This window comes from Empidonax traillii, unplaced genomic scaffold, assembly GCF_003031625.1.
Source record: "Empidonax traillii isolate 1590-97213 ecotype Southwest subspecies unplaced genomic scaffold, ASM303162v1 scaffold714:size326938, whole genome shotgun sequence".
NCBI lineage: Eukaryota > Metazoa > Chordata > Aves > Passeriformes > Tyrannidae > Empidonax > Empidonax traillii.
The window spans coordinates 273,235-293,840 of NW_020955907.1; the positions used below are offsets into that span (position 1 = coordinate 273,235).

Below are 20,606 nucleotides of genomic sequence, written 5' to 3' on the forward strand. Positions count from 1 at the left end.
TTCTGAGGTGAATGACTTGTACAGAACTGCCTTTTGAAGCTTTAAGGTGTTGCTGCATTTGATGTCAGCTAGTTGTGTGTATCTTTGTAATATTGCCTCTGAATAAATATTAAGAGTAGTAACTTAGTAAAGGGGCCTGAACTGTGAAGGTGATTTTTCTTTTGAGTATCAAAATAGCAAAATTTTTCTTAATTCACATAACATAGTTGAGTAAGATACATGTGTACAGGGCAGAAGGATACAGGCTTCATATCATGCAGTTTCTTTACTGGGATATAGTGGTTTGTTTTGGTGTTCCAGAAAAGTAAATTTGATGTACAAGCACAAGTTCTATTGTCTATGAATGAAGAGATATCAAAGTTGAGGTGTCCTCCTGTCACTGGTGTTTGCAATTAGCATGTTACTTTTAGTGTACTAGAATATACTTTATTACCTCTGAATTACCTTTAAGGTACTTTCTTCATCACCTATAATGACTTGCCAATTGGCTGTTTTCTCTTGCAAATAGGCAAAGCAGGCTCAGTAAAATAGGTGTTTGTTCTATAACCCTGATAAAGTTTGGGAGTGAGTAAGCAGTCTCGATGAATCTCTGATCTCTGCTGTTTACAGCTTCTGTTTTTGCTCAAGTCTTCCTTTCCTTCAGTCTTGCCACTGCTTATTTTTGCCTGACTGAGTGAGTGGACAAAATATTCCAGTTCAAGGAGGAGTAGAAAGAGAGGACAGATGATGGCTTCCCCATTCCTTACTGGTAGCTGAGGCATCATTCCCAAACCTGTCTGCTCTAGTCAGTCCATGGCAGATTGTTCATTTTTTAGCTTGCTTTCATCCAAAAGAGTTAATTGAAAACCACAGATGTTTAGCAGCAGGAGCTGTGAATTAGTATTTCACTATTCCTCTGGTGAATGTACTTTGCTGTAGCTGTTGTTTGTCTGTCTGAAATGATTGTGTAAACAGTGAAGCCTGCTCATCTAATAGAGTATCAAGAGAGAATATCAAGAGCTTCTCTTTTCCTCTGGTATATGAATTGTGGGGTAAGTCTTCAACACTCAAAAAAGCCTGTGTTGTTAGAATATCTTAACACTTTATTGCTCTGGAATAAGTTTATTTTTTAGCTTCTGGTAAGGGGAAAAAAAACATTATTATAAGGTATTTGTTCAGTTAAGCTTAAATATATTATCCTTCAGGACTTCAAGATGGTGATGGGGTGCCTTCTGACTGTATTATTGTAATGTACTGATATTTGGTGTGGTGATATTAACTGGCTGCTTCCAACTCATTTTGGCTATCAGGAATTACTAATTCAACTTTGGCTGCCATTTGCAGACAAGCATTGGTAATCTCTAGGTAGTAGGATCTGGAATCCAGGTGACATACTTGACCAGACCAACCTGAACCTGGAAAAGGTCAGTGTTAATTGTGTCATCTTAAGTAAAGAATTTTTTAAGTAAAGAATTTCTTATTGCTTTTAAAATCTAATCTTAAAGACAGTAAATGCAGCTTAAATAAAGGTTCTGTCAATACTTTTTGTTTGAAGGTGAGAACTTAGTGGTAGGCTTTCCTCCAGTTTTATAAAATTATTTCTACAAGTAAATAGAAACAAAAAACCAAACCAATGAAACAAAAAAAAATTGAATAAACCCCCTAAGCCTCCCCCCCAAAAAACACACAAAACTGAATAAAAACTCACCTGAACCCCAAAACCAAGCTTTTGGTATTGATGAGTTGTGTGTGATTGAAAGAAGATTTAATGAGTCTTATTTAGTTCTCAAGCAATGTAGCAGGTGCTATATAGAGTTTACAGTATTTTTAGAACTTAATTTAGGATTGTGCTGTCATTTTGTGTGTGTGTGTGTATATATATATATGTGTAATTTTATAAACTTGGCAGCACAAACTGCAAATTAAAGCTTTGTGAAGGTCAGGTATATTAAATCTGATACAGTTTAAACTTATATTTTATCCACAAAATGTTATGTGTATAATGCTGCATAAATGTCGCAACATTAAGTACACTGTATGGTTACTCAGTGTCAGCCGAATAGTTTCACAGGGACAACAATGTAGGAGGGTATAATAATAGACTACTTAATGCTTATGCAAATGACGCCTCCCTAGGACTTCAAAGCTTTAAACCTACTTCTTTAAATTTTCTAGTTTTAAAATAATTTTCTGGAGTAATAATGTAGGGGAAAAAAAGTCAGTTTTCAATGCTTATACTCAATAAGGATTGTTGAAAAGGGGCTGTATTTGATCTAGAAGCAGAAAGAGCTGCCTCTGCAACAAAAATAACTGATGCTAGGGAGAACTGAATCTGAAAGATGAACATGCTCTAACCAAATGAGAGGCAGTTCTGCAGTCTGGATCTTGTTTGGGATCTTACATCGCCTTTGCCCTGATGTGAATTGGCCCATCTGAGTGGTGATAGATAGTTAGTCAAAATAAAACTTTGCAGCCTATAATAGTTTTCAGCTACAACTGGGCTTGCATTCTATTTCAGTAGCTTATTGTGATTAAGGTCATTCGAAATCAAAATTTGTAATTTGTGTTCAGTGCACCCTGAAAATTATGGCCAAGCAGGTAGATGCGTCTTCTCATTCTTCTGATATGCACAGGTTATGTCCAAGGTGACAGGAGGAAAGTCTCTTAATATGGAACTTTAAATGTGTATAACTGTGTATTGCTCAAACACTCCACAGGGAGAGGTATCCCCTTAATGCTGGCAGTTTTTCCTGCTGCCTCCCTTCCTTTTCCCCTTCAAAGATTACAAGAATCTGCTGAAGGATATGTTTCACACACTTGCCAAGCACTTCATGCCCCAAACAGTTTTTTAAAGAGGGAATAACAATTAAATCCGTGGTTTAATGGAGATTATCTTTCTGTCCTCACTCCCTTTATGTAAAATTATAATAACACTACTGTTGGTCAAAAGAGTATTATGTGGATAAGTTGTGCAGACATAATTAATGGAACAGATGCCTGTAATCTGATGCATGTGAGAGCAAACTATTAGTCTTTGGAAATGTTGGTTTGAGTACCCCTTGCTGCTATTTTCACTTTTACTCTTTCCCAGAGGGGGTTACTAAGAAAGAGAAGTGAGCAATGTCCTGATTTTTACTTTTTTTTTCCCTATTGGAGGAGGCTAACTAGAAATGTAATTGAAAGTTAAACTTTCCTTTTGTGTACTGAGTTGAGTGATAAAGTCAGAACTGATGAAAGGTAACTTGTTTCATAGTGGTTTTGCAATATGCATGTGGAAAGCCCTTGCAGCATGCCAGTTGGTTGGACTTAAAGTGTACGTGTTCACACGTGATATGAATACCAGGACTTGGTAACTTCTTGCTCCATAGATAAACATTCAAAATATTTGGAAGTTAAAGATGGAGGTTGACTGCTGCTCATTTAAAAAGGAAAAAAAACCCTTTGTAAAATGTACTGATTCATGCAGACTGTGATCATTTATCATTGAAGGATAGGGGGAAAAGCATTTCATTACTGGTTATCTTGCAATTGTTTATTCCTCTGGTAGCTGCTGGTGTAAATTGCTGCTGTCAGATGCAAAATAACTAGCTAATTAGTCATTGCCCAGTTAGATTGTTCTATCAGTGCATAATACTTCTGTTTAAATGAATTTTACACGATGTCTGCACATCTGGATATTTTGTGAATTATTTCCTCAGTTTCCAGAGAGGAGAGAAACAAACACCAGTCAAATCATGCCAGCAGTAGTTTTTAACCAACTTTCAAATCTGATCAACTTAAAAACAACCCTTGCAGTGCTGCATGCTCAGTAAAACTGCTTCATGTTAATCCTGAGATCAGGAAAAGATTGCTTTATATCCCTGTTTCTTGCACTATCTGCAGAGTTTGTTTCAAAAGGCTGGTAGTGGGGAAGGTGGTTACAAATTAGAAAATGCCTGTTTCTTTTTAGAACCTGTTAAATTGGATTTATGTCCATAGGGTAAGCAGGGAACTTTAATTTTTATAAGATAGCCTGTAAAAGGGAAAATGTGGAACTGCAAAAAAAAAAAAAAAAAAAAAAAAAAAAAAAAAAAAAAAAAAAAAAAAAAAAAAAAAAAAAAAAGGAGCAATGTCATTAAATCATGTGTTTTAAATGTCAGCGTTGTCAGTTTCCTCACTATCTGCCTTTGCTTAAAGTAGAGCTGAGTGGATCCACCTCTCACCCTACATATGATTAGGGAATTGTGCAAGACAATATTAAATATGAGGTGTCATGCTGAAACACCTGTCAGTAAAATTCTCTAGATGAGGATTACTGAATTGGAAAGGCTGGCAGTTTTTTCCTATCTGTAAGTGTATGGCTTTGTAGAGAAGTGTGGGTGTATATGTATATATACTGGTAGAGAAGGAAGAAAGTGGGGAAATTTGGAATGTTGTCTTTTGAAAATGGGCTTCTGAGTACCTACTGATTTTATTCAGTAGGTGAACTGCTTGTGTATTTACTTAAACTTTCTCTGCAATAATCACAGAAGTGCTTAGTTTCGGAATCCTCTAACCTTTCACTCCCCACTGATCTTGAAAGTTGTACTGGTGTAAGGCTAGAACCTGAGGAAAGAACACATTCTGAGCTGAATGCAGAGAAAATTGACTTTAAAGAATAGGGTGCTTCAGCTTAAGCATAGGACTCTCAGTTTACCATGTCCTCATGGTACTGCACTTATAGGAATATTTCATTGACAACCGTGTGGAGCTCTCTGGCTTACACACAGGCATGCTGAGCTGCAGCACTCTGTCTAGCAGTTATTCCCCTCCAGATCATGGAATGGGTAATATAAATGTCAGTGGAAGCTTTGAGTCAGACTGGGAGAATCCAGGGAACTTGAAGACAGAGAAGATTTGCTGGCTAATCTAGTGGGTGTGTTTATTTGCTTTGATGTGGGAGTGTGCATAAGGTATTGCTGAGCCTCCTGTTTTTCTCTAAGAGATCATTCCGTAGTTACATTGTGAAGATTTTCTTATCGTTCAGACTCTGCCAGGTTTATTGTGGCACCACAGGATATACTTTCTTGTGGCTTATCCCTTTCTACTGTCACTTCTAGCACTTTCTCACCATTTAATGCTCCATTGTGCTGTATGGGTTTAGCTGTTTTCTAGCCTTGTGTTTCCTGAAGGCTATTCATTTCCCTGCCAGACTCCTGCACTTGTCTTACAGTTTCTGCACATTCAGGTGTTCATTCAAAGACATTATATAAGACAAGGCTTAAAGCCCCTTTACTGGGCTCCAGTGTACAGTAATTCACTCAAGAAATACTATACTTTTCAAAATACTGGCAAGCAGAACTTACTTCTTAAAACATGCTATTTCTCATAAGTTTAAGACAAATGATCCTTTTATTTGCTGTATGCTATGTTCAATTTTTCTACTAATTGAAGAAACATAACCTGTGGGTCAGACTCTTCTCCCTAGGCTAAGCTGCCTTTGTGCATGGAAAGAAATAGAATAGAATGAAATGGTTGTCAGTGTCAAGTCCTGCAAGGCAGTCTCTCTGTCTTGCTTATCTGGGTTTAGAAATCCTAGCTAAAATTACTAAGTGGTTCAGTTGATTTATTTCTTGTAGGAATTATTTGTACTTTGATTATTTTTCCAGGTATTCTTTAAAAATGCAGACTTAGAATAGCAAACCACAGTGTTTAACTGCAGTCAATTTTATGGCGACCATTTTGAAAACTAGTGTCTTTACTTTTGTCCGTACCAAAAACCATGTGAAATTTATGGCAAAACTAAGTTTCAAGAAAGCTAAACAGCCCTTAAATTATCTTCTTTTAAGACCTTTTTGTGATGTCCAGCTCTACTGTATACCTTGGAAACCAGGACTATACTTGAAACCTCAGCTGAGACCTAAAGCTGGTTTCATGTTACTACTTAAGGCATTCTTCTGACTTGGGAGTAATATACTGTCCATGTGGAAGTAATTAAAGCTTATGCTTTTTTCATGTTAAAATGAAAGCTTGTTCCTCACACTGGAAGTGATCTTTGAGGTAGGTATTGATGAACTAAAAGGCACGGACCTCTGCAAAACTCTTCTTTTGATGTTGGACTTGGCCATTTTGGAAACAATCAGAACAAGATTTTGCACTTGCCAGCTATATTTCATGATACTGCAGTTTCACTGGATACTATTGTAATATTAATTTGAAGAGGATGTCCTGGAATCTGATGTGTGAATTCCTATTGTGATAATTTAGGCTTTCCTTCACTAGTAAAAAGTAGGGATTTTTAGAGCTGTCTATACATTTGGAAATGTATTTTCTGCTTCTGCATTCTTGAGGCTAGTAAATATAAACAAAATTTTTTAAAACTGAAAATATATTTATTTCTGCAATGCTGGCTCATGGTAAACCAGCATTTTCAGTATGATCACAAAGAAGCCTGGGCTGTGCAAGTGCTTGGCTGCTTTGATAGACAGGATGTTCTCCTGGCTTTGGGAAGGCGACATTTACGTGCTGATGAATTGTTGAGAAATGTTTTCATTGTCAGTCTTAAGAAAATTTGAAAGGGCTTTAAGATTCTACTTTTTAAATGTCTGTTTTTTAAAGAAGTCTAGAGACAGCAGTATTGCCAAAGAAATTTCACTGGGATTGCACAATGTACAAGTTGGATCAATACTTTGTTCCATTTGTGTTTCTGGCAATACTTCACATGCTAAGCACAATATTTTCAATCATGTACGACATACTGAGGGGAATGCATTAAAAATTTGTTATCTTCAACTTGGAACAAGGTGTTCTTACTGTTGCTTTCCTAAAACAAAAAAAGAACAGTAGTCAACACCACCTTTAAAACGGTATAGGAATTCCAAAATAAACTTAAAGAATTGTATTTGTTCCTTTTATCGATTACTTGCCTTCAGAATTTCTTCAGTTGGCAACAGGCTGCTTTCAGTTACTGTAGGAAACGTCATCTTATGGCCAGCAGGAATAGCCCCAGAGCCATTGGATAAAATACTGTTATAGGAGCCAGGAATTCCATATTCTGTATCTTTATGAACAGCATGCTTTATGTTCATGGCTCAGATGACATGCTTGTCTGAAGGACAACACTCTTCAAAATGCTTGTCATATAGGCTTTCTTGGCTGCCTCTGAGATTTTAACTGGTAAAGAGATATAGTGTACTGAAGTGGAGAAGGGATATCTAGCTACAATACAATCTTAGAGGTTTTGAATTCTAAACATCTGAAGATAACACATTGTCGATACAGTTTTTCTTTCTAAGAAGTTAATTGGAAAATATCAGTGGGTGAAACAGAAGTCAGCTTATTCCAGACAGCTTTCAATGTCAGTACTAAATAAGCAACTGTCAGTGTTCTAAATTAACCATAAACCAAGAACTCTAAAACTTCTGGAATAAACTTCTGAAGGTTTTTTTCTGATGCAGTTTCTAGATGTTATACATGCAAATTAATTCAGGAAGTTCTGCAGTTGTGCATAGGATTGTTGCATTGCCCCTTCTTTGTGGTATTTGAATAGTGTGTTAAACCCAATTATCTTGCTGCACTTCAGAGCTGCCTTCATTACCCTTCAACTGAAGAGCAGAAATGTTTCCCTTTGACACGAATTTCCCTAGCCTCGGGTCTCTGCCTAGCAGAGGCACTGAAACAAGAACCTGCTGGGCATGGTGGAGGTCAATCTAGAGAGCTATGAAACTTTTTAATAAGCTGGCCTGGTGTGTGTATGCCAAACTATTAAGCACGGAGTGCTCTGTTTGCAGAGCTAAATTGCACAGAAGTCTGGTGGCCGGTGAAGCGGCACCGTTACAAGGCTCTGTGCATAAAATGGAAAAAGTAGTGTCAAGTTCTGTTTCTTTCATCTCTCTGCTTAAGACTAAATTAGAAATGTCCTTCCATTTTGCCTTCTCTTTTTGAAGAGGTGGGTAGGATCTGTTCTACAGCTGTGGCTCCTCACAGCTGTGCAGGTAAGACCTTGCTGGAGGTGTCCTGGACTGTCACTGTCAACTGTCAAGTCCCTTCAGCCTGGGTCTGATAGAAGTCTTTAAGAGTTAAAGTCGATCTTGAGAGTCTTTAAATAAGATAGCTAAGTATGAAGCTATTTCATACCTCATATTAGATGAGGTGTTATGTTTTGAGGTTGGCTGGTTAATAAACTGAATTCTTGCCTTTCCCCTTACCCTTCAATGATAAATGATCATGATCTGTATGACTCAGTGCATTTAACAATGGCGTACATATGTGGTATAAACATCTAAATGAGTTGTTAACTACTGCCACTTGATGATGACCAAATGAAAGTAATTGGCTGGGGTGATTGTGTCATTTGTATTCATACATGTACTGTGACTAGAAGATAAGTAATTTTAAAAGTTAATATTGAAAGTATCCTGGCATTTATCAAGAAGATGAAACAAATATACTGCTTTAAAGGACACTTGATTTCTAGCTTTGAAGATGTATTCACTTGCTGTTCAAACTTCAGATAAAGGCTACTAGTTACTACCTGAAATGGAGATCAACTTAACTCTGGAATACTGACTAGTGCTGACTATTGAAGTCTGTACTGTTTTCAAAAGCTTTTGTCAGATGTGCCTGATGTGCCTAGATAGCCGCCTTGAAGAATAGTGTGGACATGTTTGCATTTTACCAGTTCACTTGTGTAAGATGGATTGGTATCACTGTAGACTCAGTGTTGTAAAAGAAAACTAATGATGTCTGATCTTTTCTCTTCTAGACTCTCATTTTACTCTGGCCATTCTTCATTCTCCATGTACTGCATGCTCTTCCTAGCAGTAAGTATGCATTTTCCATCTAAAGGTCAATAAAGTCAGTTAGCTACCTAGTGCAAAAATTGAAATATTGACTTGGCTGCTTTGCACGGGGAACGTGGCTTTTGTAGGATGCTTGCCTGGGATAGCTGAAGATTTCTCTGGAGGAGTTGTAAGAGTGGTGATATTGGGACAAGAAGTAGAAACATGTTCAGTATGCCTAAAAATGATACCTGGCTTGTGTGTCTTGTCTAAAATGAACCTGTCACAAGTGAGTTTGGAAAAGAAGATGCTACTTTAATTTAGTTACATATAAAGTATTGCAAGCCATATACAATCTATAATAAGATATGTTTGACTTAATGAAATATGCAAAGCCTATTTAAAACAAAAGCAAACAAACCCCCTAGACTTAAACACTGATCAAATGTGACTGGGCCCATAAGTGCAAAACAGCAAATCAACCTGAATTTTTAAATTCCTTTTATTTCCTCCTAACTTTTAGGGGCAGAGAGGGAGAGTGAAGGAAGCAATGGGGCAGATCTGTCTATGAAAGTAAATATTAATGATAAGATCAATTCAGTGATGCTTCAGTGGGAGATAATTATTTTTCAGTTGAAATTGCTCCAAGTCAACTAGGGCAAATTATCTTCATTCCTTGCATAAGCTTTGTAACGCTGAAGGGTTGATTTGGTTGTTCTCCCTCTGCTAACTGGTAACACAGAAGGCATTAAACAACTTTGTGGAATTTTGTTGTTAACGTAGTTGTGGAGTTAAGCTCTAGTCCTGGACACAAATTGCTAACATAATACATACATTACATAATGCACCATCTTGACAGATCTCGGATTCAATTTGCTTTCTCATTTTAGTCGCATTTTTAATGTTTTCAGTGTCTCTTGGCAATAGTATCGTGTCCACAGTGAGAGGACAGATTATTCAAACTAAACAAAAAACCCTACAACCGCACTTACAAAAAGGATGGCTCTTCAGTATAATGTAGGTATTTTTTAGCATTATTTTAGGATAAAGCTATTTCAGAAGCTTGTTGTTCAGTTTCGATCTATCATTGCCATTTGTTTATGGCTTAAACCTGTCTAGTTCTGCTTCCTTCTTTACTTGTCTTATCTAATGTAAATACAAAGAGCTCATAAAAGCATTAAGTCCTGGGTTTGACTGGAATGTAGTGTGACTTCCAGTCAGCTATTTGGATTTTTAAAAATAAATAATGTCTTTACTTGTTTATTGACACTGACTGTCTCCAAAATTATGTAGGTCAACTTGTAATAAGTTTTGAAAGACAAAACCACTATTTCCACAGTACAGTGGAGCAATTATTGCTATATACCCTAATGCTGACTTGCTCCTCTGGGTTCAGTCATATCCTTTTCATCCAGTGTCTCCTTAAAATGGTTTTGTTGAGCAACCTGATAAGGTAATACTACCACCTCACAGAAGGACAAACTTGGAGATAAGAAAAGCCTTGGTAAGTATGTGGCAATATGTATGTTTTATAAATTTATACAGTCATCTGGCAGGGATCTAAAGCTGTCTGATCTTTTACCTCTGTCACATGTGTTTAAGTAGAAATTCTAAGTTCTGCATGCTGCAACCTGGGGAAATGGGTGGTCAGGAGGACTTCTCAACTCATCAGCTGAATACAAGATAATAGTACACATTAGATAATACAACTCTTTAGTTAAGTACAAGATAGTAGAAGGCGTGCTGAACAGATTGGACTGGAGACCTTGTTTGTTTAACCTACTAGGCTTGGAAAAAATTCAACCTTTGGCAAGAAATTCTTTATTTTGAAGTTACTAACTGCATGTGGGTTGAATAATGCTTTCTGTAGTTGCCTCTGGCTTGCTTTTTTTTGAATCCATGCAAAGGAGTTTGTGTGGAGAGTTCTTGAAGAGGAAATTATGAACCTCAGGTACCGTGGGGCTGTGTGTGTGAGCTTCACTCTTAGCAACCTTCTGCACTGATGTGTGGTGGGACAGTGCATGTCAAGTCTATCCTGGGTGTTCCATTCTGAAATGCTGTGAATCTTGACCTTTTGTCAGTTCTCACTTGCTCCTCTCCTCGTGTTCGGTCCTGTAGTAACTGCAAGACAACATGACTTTACTTAGTAGCACCCTTAAACTGGAGGGGAACGAATGTCTTTAGCTCTTCTAACATGACATATGTTGAACGAGAAGTGTTTCACTGGAGATCAGTTTGTTACTCGGCAAACCAGTTGATGAGTAGCCAGAGCCCTGGCTGGAGGAGAAGGCATTCTTTGTCTGTCCCTGCACCCCAGTTTCTTATCTTGTCTCTGACTGAGTGATGGCCCAGTTCAAATAAGAGGTTTTGTGGAGACTAGCCTCCTAATTCCTTCTGTCTGGTAATAACATTCATCTATAATGTCAGATGTAGGGACATTCTGAAGAAGGTTAGTGGCTCCTGTACAGTATGTTATTATCTTGCTGATTAATACAGCCTTACTACTTACCAAAGAACCCAAAAAAGTGCAGATATTTTTAAAAAGAGAACTAGTGCAGGAAGGTGAGGAACTCACACATGCTTGCCCATGTGGCAGGGCAGAGTGCTGCTGCTGGCTTTAAGCCAAACCTGCAGCACTTGTTTGTTAACTGAACTCTGATATATGTTGGCTTCATCTGCTCCTTGCACACATTCTGCAGCCATGCACTGAGTTGTCGTCAGGATGGACTGTTATGATGTGGCATTACTCAGGGGCAGTGTTAATCATAACCAGATACTGGCATGCTAGTTTCTGGAGAGGCTGGAGGAGTCTGTCGTGTGTGTGCATACTGCAGGAAGTGTGCTCTTATGTGTTACTTGCTGAACACGTGCTGTGTCAGGTGAAGATATGGCTTTGTAGAGAACCCGTCATGGGAGAAACAGCTGAGGGGGCTGGGGTTGTTCAGCCTGGAGGAAAGGAGACTCCAAGGTGACCTTATCGCTCTACAACTACTTGAGAAGGTTGTAGCTGGGTGGACATCGGTCTCTTCTCACAGGTAAAAAGAAATAGGATGAGAGGAAATGGCCTAAGTTGTGCCAGGGGAGGTTTAGATTGGATATTAGGAAAAATTTCTTCTTGGAAAGGATTGTCAAGCATTGGACCAGGCTGCCCCACGGAGGTGGTGGAATCTTCATCCCTGGAGATATTTAAAGGATGTGTGGATGTGACACTTGAGGACGTGGTTTAACGGTGGATGTGGAAGTGCTGGATTAACAGTTGGACTCAAAGGCTCTTAAGGGTTTTTTCCAACCTAAACAATTCTATGACATTTTTGACTTGGCAACCATTTGGATTTCTTAACGTCTGAATTCCTTTCTTCCGTTTGAAAGATTCCTGAAAGTATCTGAATTCTGATGGCATGGCTTTACTGGTATCAGGAGAACAAAGTACAATTTTGAACATAATCCTGTGCTACATGTCCCACGTCATAGCAAGAGCAACACATGGAAACACCAGCCACTGTGTCAGTCACCAAATTCTCTACTTAACTGTTTGTTGCATGGGAATGTTAAATGGTTTATATTATCCACATATTTAAATACACAGCAGTATATGTATCACCTGCAATTCTCTCAGCACAGAGATGTAAAAAAGTGATCTTTTTTACAGATCACTGCACCTGTAAAAAAGCTGTTGTGTCTAGCTGGACTAGATTAAAACCTGGGTTTTCAGCCTGCTTCCAGGTCAAAGTTATGGTGTCTTCTAGTTTTTAACTCATTGATACACAGAATGAGTGTGAGGAAAAAAATCTGCTTGCAGACTGTCAGTCTACGAAGCTTTGGTGGAGAATGTATTTTGAGATTCATTTGGCAGAGCTAGATGGGTTAGTTTGGGTCCAGTCAGAGCTGTTATCTCTGGGATAACAGCCTCTGCCAACAACAGCTTCATGTGGAAACTAGATGAAGTTTGACCGCAACAGTATGTGGGAACCCAGTGACCTAATAGCAGATGCTGGATCCCAAATTGTCTGTCATCTGCCCTTGCTGTTCCTTTCCTTTCACAGTTAAACAGCTGGCACGGTCTCTCCTGTATCAACAAAACCAGTTAATCTTGTCTTGGAGAATGGGAGGGCAAGTGTAGTTGAACACCTCTTCTAGCAGTGTTTAGTGTGACCAAACTAGCACCTTGCTCCCTGGAGGGGGAGATGCTGCAGCTAATCATAAGGGGGTTTTGGACATTTTTTTAAAAACTTAGGAAATTAAAATGCTAAATGCATGCTGCCATCAGTAGTGAGAATGATCCACTGCAATTGTTGGCAGTTGGCAGAAATGTGTGGCCCTGAAGATCAGGTTGCTGTAACAGAGTCAGTAGCTGGCTGGGCTGTAGCTGGGCTGCAGTAACCCAGCCAAGAGACCCTGCTATTCTGGGGATGGCAATGTGTTTGTGCTGCTTAGGCTTGGGACAAAAAGGGATGATGAATCTTGCACAATGTAACTCGAGTGGCTCTCAAGCTCTCCCACTGTTAATTGGAACATTTTGTGTGTCAAAGGACACAGGGAATTACAGATAAGAACAGGAGTGCAACTGGTGTTTCAGTTGCATTGACTGATGTTTCAGTTGTAGACTGACAACCTTCTTTTGAAGAGAGATAACAGGACAAACACAAGTGAAAGGGGGCTTTAGGCTGCTTTTGGTACTCATGTACCCAGTGTGCCAGTCAAGCTTTTCTCTTAACCTCTGACTTTAATTTTTTTGTTGGAATTGGAGGTTGAGTGAAACAGTACTGAAACAAGAGCCTAGGAGCCTTTAACACAGCTGAAGACTACCTAGTGTTCTAACACTAATGAGAAGACATTTGTCACTGAAAATATTTTGTTTGGCTGTAATTGTGCGTAGTACCAACCATCTTACTTGAAGCAGAAATGAAGAAATAAAGGATAATCAGTGATGCTGCAAGGCCCAAGGATGGAGGCATTTGTGCTTCTACTGCTACGGATTCCTAATAATCCTTTAATATTGGTACTTAGACTTTTTAATAGTAAGAAAGCAAAGCAAAATGATTTTTACATAATTTCCTTGGAAGTTAGGGCTGGCAATAGTGAACTGGCTCCTGTAGGACTGAACTGAATGTGATTCTTTGCAGGGCTTTAGTTCTTCTAGAAAAGGTTAAAATACTAACTCAAGTAGAACAAACATTTCTTTTCTCATCAGAAAGGAACCAAGTGTTGTATTCCAATTTGCAATGGAATGAAATGTTATTGTTTATCCTGCTCTGTGGTAAAAATGATTTCAATAAGCAGTTATGTTGGCAATGTACAGCCAAATTGAAGCTGGAGGATTAAAAACGAGAAGAACATTGTCCACTGGACAAGTAAGGTCTGTATAGAACAGATTGATTACACTTTTGATATTAAATTGAAAGTTGAGCTATTACTAGTAACAGACAGGAATTTTCTCTCCATTGCATAGGAGACAGCTCTTGCACATCAGCTGCCTTTGACAGCAGCATGCAGCTACCTTGAAGAGCCCAGACTAGTACATATTATGCTTTTCTCCCTAGTCTGGTCATTTTTTCCCCCTTTAATTCAGCTATCCAATGGATCAGTTCCTTGCTGGACTATTCAAACAGAGCTGACACAGGGGAGGCAGACATGGTTAGAGTAATATGGATAGACCATCTTCTTGAACAGCAGCCCAGACATACCACCCCCTTAAAGTAACTGCAGACCTATATCCTTTTCCTTTGCTAGAAGGGGAAAAATTAATTCTGAAATGTTACTCCTTTTTTATTTTCTGCCCAATCAAAATAAAGCCAAAGAACATAAAATTATGCAGATATACCAAGCATCATAAGTACATACTAGATAAGAAAAGGAGGTGACCTCATCAAAAAGGCAAAATTGATAGACATTGAAGTTTAAGTTGCCTTTTTTTTTTTTTTTGAGAACCCCAGCTCATGAGTGACTCATGAATTCTTCTACAGTTCTGTAGTCCTTTTATAATAGTTGTGTTTGGACATGAGCCTGTTGTATTTAAAAGTACATGGGAAAGACATCCATATTTCTGGTTTGCAGGCAGTGTCTTGTTGGCTGATGTTTAGAGCTCTGTGTTTATTCATAGATACAGCACTTACAGGTATAAAACAAGCTGTTGCACTTTTATGTAATATTTGCATAAACACAGGACTGTATATGACGGGTTATTTCTCAGCACATCTTGTGGTTCTTGGCCACTCTTTGGTGCTTAGAACTGCAAAAACTGTTTCCTGTATTTCATATACTTTCTTGAATTCTAGATTTTGTGCAAGCTGAAATATGTTTAACTTTTATACAAAGCTATTTGAATAATAGCTTTTATACAAACTAGCTTTTATATGAAGGAATCTCTCAAGTTTCCTGTAATGAGCAGAAAGGGAAGAGCTATTTTGCAAACATTTATAGAAGTAGTAGAAAGCTTGGAAGATCTCTGAAGGGGACCTTTTTCTCTGCTGTTGCCTAGTCTGAGCAGGGCAGAGGTGCTGGATTGTTGAATAGGACAGGAACGGGGATGGCAGATCATCTGTGCGTCTGTCTAAATGTTTGTTTTCTGTTGCTTTGTAACATCATGCAAGAATCTAGGCTGAATGTCTCAGCTCTTTCATTCTCTTGGAGGATCTTGTTTGAATAAAGTTCTTTTATCAAAGATGCTCAGGTGCAAACCGTGCCTTGTGCAAGCATGTAGTATTGTGGTTACATTCCTGGATCAGAGCTGCTTGAATTGGGAAGAATCCTTATGATTTGTGGCTCTTGGGCCTTTTTGGGCCAGCAGACTTGCTTTGAAGTTGAGCTTTCTTAGTGGTAGTCAATAATGGATTCAAATACTAATTATAACCTCAGCAGTATTTTGTGCCTAGGGCTTTTCCTCAGTGCTCAGGCAGATATCATAAACCCAAGTTACACATGACTAATGGTAAATGCTAACTAAGCTAAGTAAAGGAAGTGCCACTTGCTCTTTCCCAAAACTTGTGTGGATTACTATAGTCTCTCAAAGCAGGGATTGTTTCATGAGAACTGAGTTTCTGCACCTACGGTTCTCCTCCAGACTCAGACAAACTCAGTGTTCTTGTTTCCCTGTGTCACAGGGAGTTCTCTCACCTGGAAAACTCTTTTTTTGTTCTGTTTTGCTATAGAGTTCATGATGCTGTGAGCCTGATAGGGTAGAGGAGACAAAAATAAGAGGGAAAACAGGTACATCTCTAAAGGAAAAGTGTGCCTTGCTCCTGTTCCTTAGGACCTGTAGGAAATAAAGTTACTGGGACGTTTTGGTATCAGGAGACAATCCATTTTTGAAAAGTAGCAGAACAAATCCATCGGTACAAGTCGAACTATTACTTGATGGGGGGAAACCCCCACCCAAAATTTCTTCTAAATATCTGAAATATGATCTTAGTTGGTGGAGTGAGTCGGTTTTGATAAGAATTTTTGAAAGAATTTTGTGCCCTTGAAGTGACATGTTAGCTGCTAGGAAATTTCCTTGTGAAGCTGTATGGTTATACTTCCAGAAGTCCATGTAGGACATGTAAGTCAATGTACTTTAAAATTAGGTAAGGCATGTGTACATGTATATTAACACTGCCCTGGTGGAAGAGCAAATGCTTGAAAGCCATGCTAGAAATGTTGAGTAGCAAATAATACTTCAGTTCCAGAGACCCTTCCATTCATGTCTGTGGCTTCTTGCAAGAAGCCACAAAGTAGCTGTGAGTTTCTCTTCATTGCTGCATGTATTTTTAGAAATGAAGTATGAGACCATAGATTAAGAAGAGACTTGTGTTCAGGATGTGTGTGGTGTAGAGAACATATTTTCATTATAGAGTAAGCTAGCAGGGGGAAAAAGGCTGGATATTATTTAATCCCATTACAAGAAAGTTTTATGAAATCTCTTTGCACTTTAAAAAGAATGAATGAAACAAACGTGAGAAACAGCAGGAGTGGAGAGGTATAGAGCATAGCTGATTGATACTGCTGAAGGATCAGACTGCTCAGAACAGGGTAGCAGAGAAGCTGGCAAGGTATAACTGCTGTCTGGCAGGAGCCAAGCACCAGAATGGCTCGGGATGCTCCTACTGTGATCATAGGCTCACAAATTTATTTATCAGCACCAAACCAAATGCTGGTAAGGGGCATTTCAGTAGTATTAACCAGATGATGTTTCCTGAAGTTCCTGTGGCTTCCACAGATGTCAGGTTTTACTTATAAAACTTATTCCTTTCTAGCAAAGAGACTTGGGTGGGGAGGGAGGGATTTGCTCCTATTTTCCTTTCTTAAGCCTGTGCTTTAAATGACTTCAAAGAGGAGCAAAAGAACCTGAGGTATGCTGTGAAGGAGAGGGTTCTGTAAACAGCCTGAAGCCACTGCCCTCTGTTAGTCAACAGGGTCAAAATAGTAGTAAGAGCTAATGTAGCGTGGGACCAGGACATCTCTATATTGTTCATTTAATGCTGTAAAAGGGCTATTACCGTAAAAAGGTAAGTTGGGGATACTTCTGGTATCAGTCTTGGTGTGATACATTTTGAAATTTTTGAAACAATAAATAAGGCAAAAGCGTCTTCTCTCCTTGACTCCTTTATTTTCCTGTGTGGACCTGATGGCCTGTGGCAGCCCAGACATGTCTTTAGGAGTGAGTCATACTAGTGGGAGGAAGCTTGGCAGGGGAGCACAACAAGTGTCTGAGCCTATTAAAGGCAGTGTCAGTTGAAAGTTACCTGCTTAAAAATAACATGGCACGTCTACCATTGCAGCAGCTGGTTAATAAGCAATGCCTCTCAACGGAACAGCAAAAAACCTCAAAAGATAAAAAACCCAACTGTAATCAGAATAACAGCTGCTGTGAAACTAAATACCACAGTGATCGGTCACCCTGACACTTATTTGTGGTATCCTTTCTCACTGTTCTCATGCCTAGTTTTAGAACAAGGTAAATCTATTTGCTGGTAGAACATGCAAGAAGGTCTGTGGTCATTTCCTGTACAGATACTGGAGCTAATGGTGAGAAGAATCCCCTAGAATTGGTGAAGCCAGTTGGTAGCCAACTGCTTGTGTTCTGCAGCTAAGGAACAGCTCCAGATTGGCAGATTACTTTCACAGTATAGAAATTAAGCTTTCATGTAGATGTCAAATCCAGGTTTGTTTGATGTTATGTCAAGCAGAAAAAAATCTGAATACATTCTGCATAAGGGCAATGTAAAGACTGCTTTATTGGTCATTCAGTGGGGTGAGCGGGCATCTTTCCAAGTTGGCTTCTGTGGCTTGCCTCATTTTCTTTCTGTGTTCAGAAGTAAACCTGTTTTCTCACATATCTGCAGTTGCATAACCCTTTTTCTACTATGACTATACGTCTTTGCCAACTACTAAAAATGCTTCAATGGAAAGAACTTCACTGCAGCAAGGTATTTTTAGCTACCTTCAGCAGAATTTAGTGAGAACAGGGAAAGACGAAGGAAGAGCTGGTATAAAACCAGCCAGCTCTTTAGGGTACCGGCATGTGCCCACCTCTGGTCCATTTGGCACTCGGGTAGTGTTCTGGTCTACTGTTGGTAAATCTAGAAGTAATATTAATGTAAGTCCATTAAAACACCTTTTATTAAAAGAACTGTGTGACAGATAATTTTTCAAGTGGCTAACTTGTATTTTCCCTAGTTTGAGGCCCACAGAAATACACAATGCCCACTGTTTTGAAGGGGGAAAATTATTTTTCAGTTCAAGCTTAGCTGGTGCTTCTTCAGAGTTTGATTTCACCCTGACCTTGCTATTAAAGAAAACTGGTTATGGACAGGGTCGATGTTTTTGATGCTCCAGTTATAGCTGAAAATTTCAGCATGCCAAAAGTATGATGTAAGTTACTCAAAGAAACACTCCCCAAATGTTTAACTTTGGAAAATAGCACCTTTGCATCTACAGTGCATGCTCTGTTACTATATTTACATTGTAAATGTAATGCTTCTCAAAACTCAGCCATGGCTTTTGAAGTTGGCAGTGGAGGATTTTACTGAAGTTTGTTGTGCTGCTCAGTGCCTGATGTCTGTGTGTTAGTTAACTTCTACCATTTCTCAACTGTCAGTTAAGGTTTTGTTCTTGCCCTGAAGTTCCTAGATGGCTCTGAAAAGATATACTTGAAATGTTAAATGTAACTTCAAACTATATTATTCTTCTCAGTAAATACGATAACTATGGTGCTTTTTTTTGGTGATAGGACCAAGTTCCAGAATAAATTTGATGATGTTTACAGAGTGGATCTGTAGAAGATCCTCCTCAGCTATAAAGCTTGACAGACCTAGACAGATCCTAGGCAGACCAGAGGAGACAAAGGCAGGGTCTTGGTTTAGACTAGATGGCAAAGTAAGAGTGTGAATTTCAGAGAACACATCAAAAGCATAGATACATACAACAAAAGTAGAGCTGAGGGGGGAGAAAAAGCATGGGAACTGCTCATATCCATTTGTTTACCATAGTGGCAGCATGGTTAATATGCAGCTAAAAAGGGTGAGAAACAGACAGAGCTCAGTGAAATACACCAGTGACAACTGAGGAATGTGATCCTATATGTTATCAATCATTATATCAAGTTAGTTCTGATACTTGGCTATAGCTGGAATACTGGGCTTAAAAAGGTGACTGGAACTGAGAATACAAGATGACTGGAATTCAAACTAAAGTTTTCAACTTTAAAGTCAGCTCTGTGTATAGTATATGTAATCTTTGGTTTATAAGGCTTTCCTGTTGTTCATACAGGAGGAAAATATTGGCTTGACTTCCACTGGATTCTTTTTAAGCCCTAAGTTCCTGTGGTATTATCAGAACCTTTATCCTGAAAATACTCATTTGTTACATTCTTCAAACAGACTCAACACAGTTCTACTGCCTCTGTGTTTACTGCAATTCATAAATATTTTTCTTTTTCTTTCAGCTTTACCTTCAGGCCAGAATGAAAGGGGATTGGGCAAGACTTGTACGTCCTACTATACAATTTGGTCTCATTGCTGCATCTATCTACGTGGGTCTCTCACGTGTTTCTGACTACAAGCATCACTGGAGTGATGTTTTAACAGGACTCATCCAGGGAGCAGTGGTAGCTGTGCTCATTGTGAGTAATTCCTGAGGGGGCGTGTGTGTGTCAATGGTCAACTGCAAAATCATGTGGGCCTGTATATATAAATCATGCTTTCTGCTTCTAGCCAAATTCTAAATCTCAAGTACTGTGGCACAGGACTGTATACAAGGTAAACGGGGGGTGGGGGACGGGAACAGACACTCAGCTCAACCTATTGCAGCAGGTCTGGCGTGGTGGCACCAGTTGTACCGACTGTCACCAGGGTGCCATGGCTGATTCATCTGTGGGAAGAGACAGATGTACAGTTCAGAGATGGGAGCTAACTGAGGTCATACTGAAGGATTCAGTTACCAAGAACTGAGGCTCAGCTGGGAAGAACCACCTCCAAGATAAATACTTTGTCAGTTTTTTAAAAAGTCCATACCCTTCTCAGGAAGCATATGGTTCATTTCAAGACTTCATTTACTTGTTGCAATCAATAATCAAAACGAATCTTGGAGCAACTCTGGGAAACCCTACCCCTCATTTTTGTACAAATATCTTATTTTCTAAGAAAAGGAGTGCAAGGAGTAAGAAACATCAGGGACCGAAGAGCTGAGGGCACTTTTATTAGGAAAACAAGTTTAGTGAAGGAGACTGGGTGGTTCAGAAGGTATCTTAGAGGTTCTTGGTAATACAAGAAACCGCAGAAGGTGGCATTACAGTGAACAGTTAAAAGGTGAGGAAATTATTTTAAAAAACAGATACCACCAACAACCCTCCCTTCCCCAAACTCTTACCTGGAAGAACTGAGGAGTTCCTGTCCAGAAACAGGAGCTGAGGCA

At 38.9% G+C, this 20,606-nt stretch overlaps 1 protein-coding gene across 3 annotated transcripts in view; it reads left to right on the top strand.

The window, feature by feature from the left end:
- Positions 1-20,606, top strand: part of PLPP1 (phospholipid phosphatase 1) — a 56,086-nt gene that overhangs the window by 34,035 nt on the left and 1,445 nt on the right. For all 3 annotated transcript variants that reach the window (XR_003573073.1, XM_027900164.1, XM_027900165.1), the window contains 2 exons: positions 8,702-8,759; positions 19,639-19,815. Coding sequence is in view for 2 of the 3 variants with exons in the window: in XM_027900164.1 (XP_027755965.1) it covers positions 8,702-8,759; positions 19,639-19,815 (235 nt within the window). In the remaining variant the exon portion in view is untranslated. The remainder of the gene's footprint in view (positions 1-8,701; positions 8,760-19,638; positions 19,816-20,606) is intronic.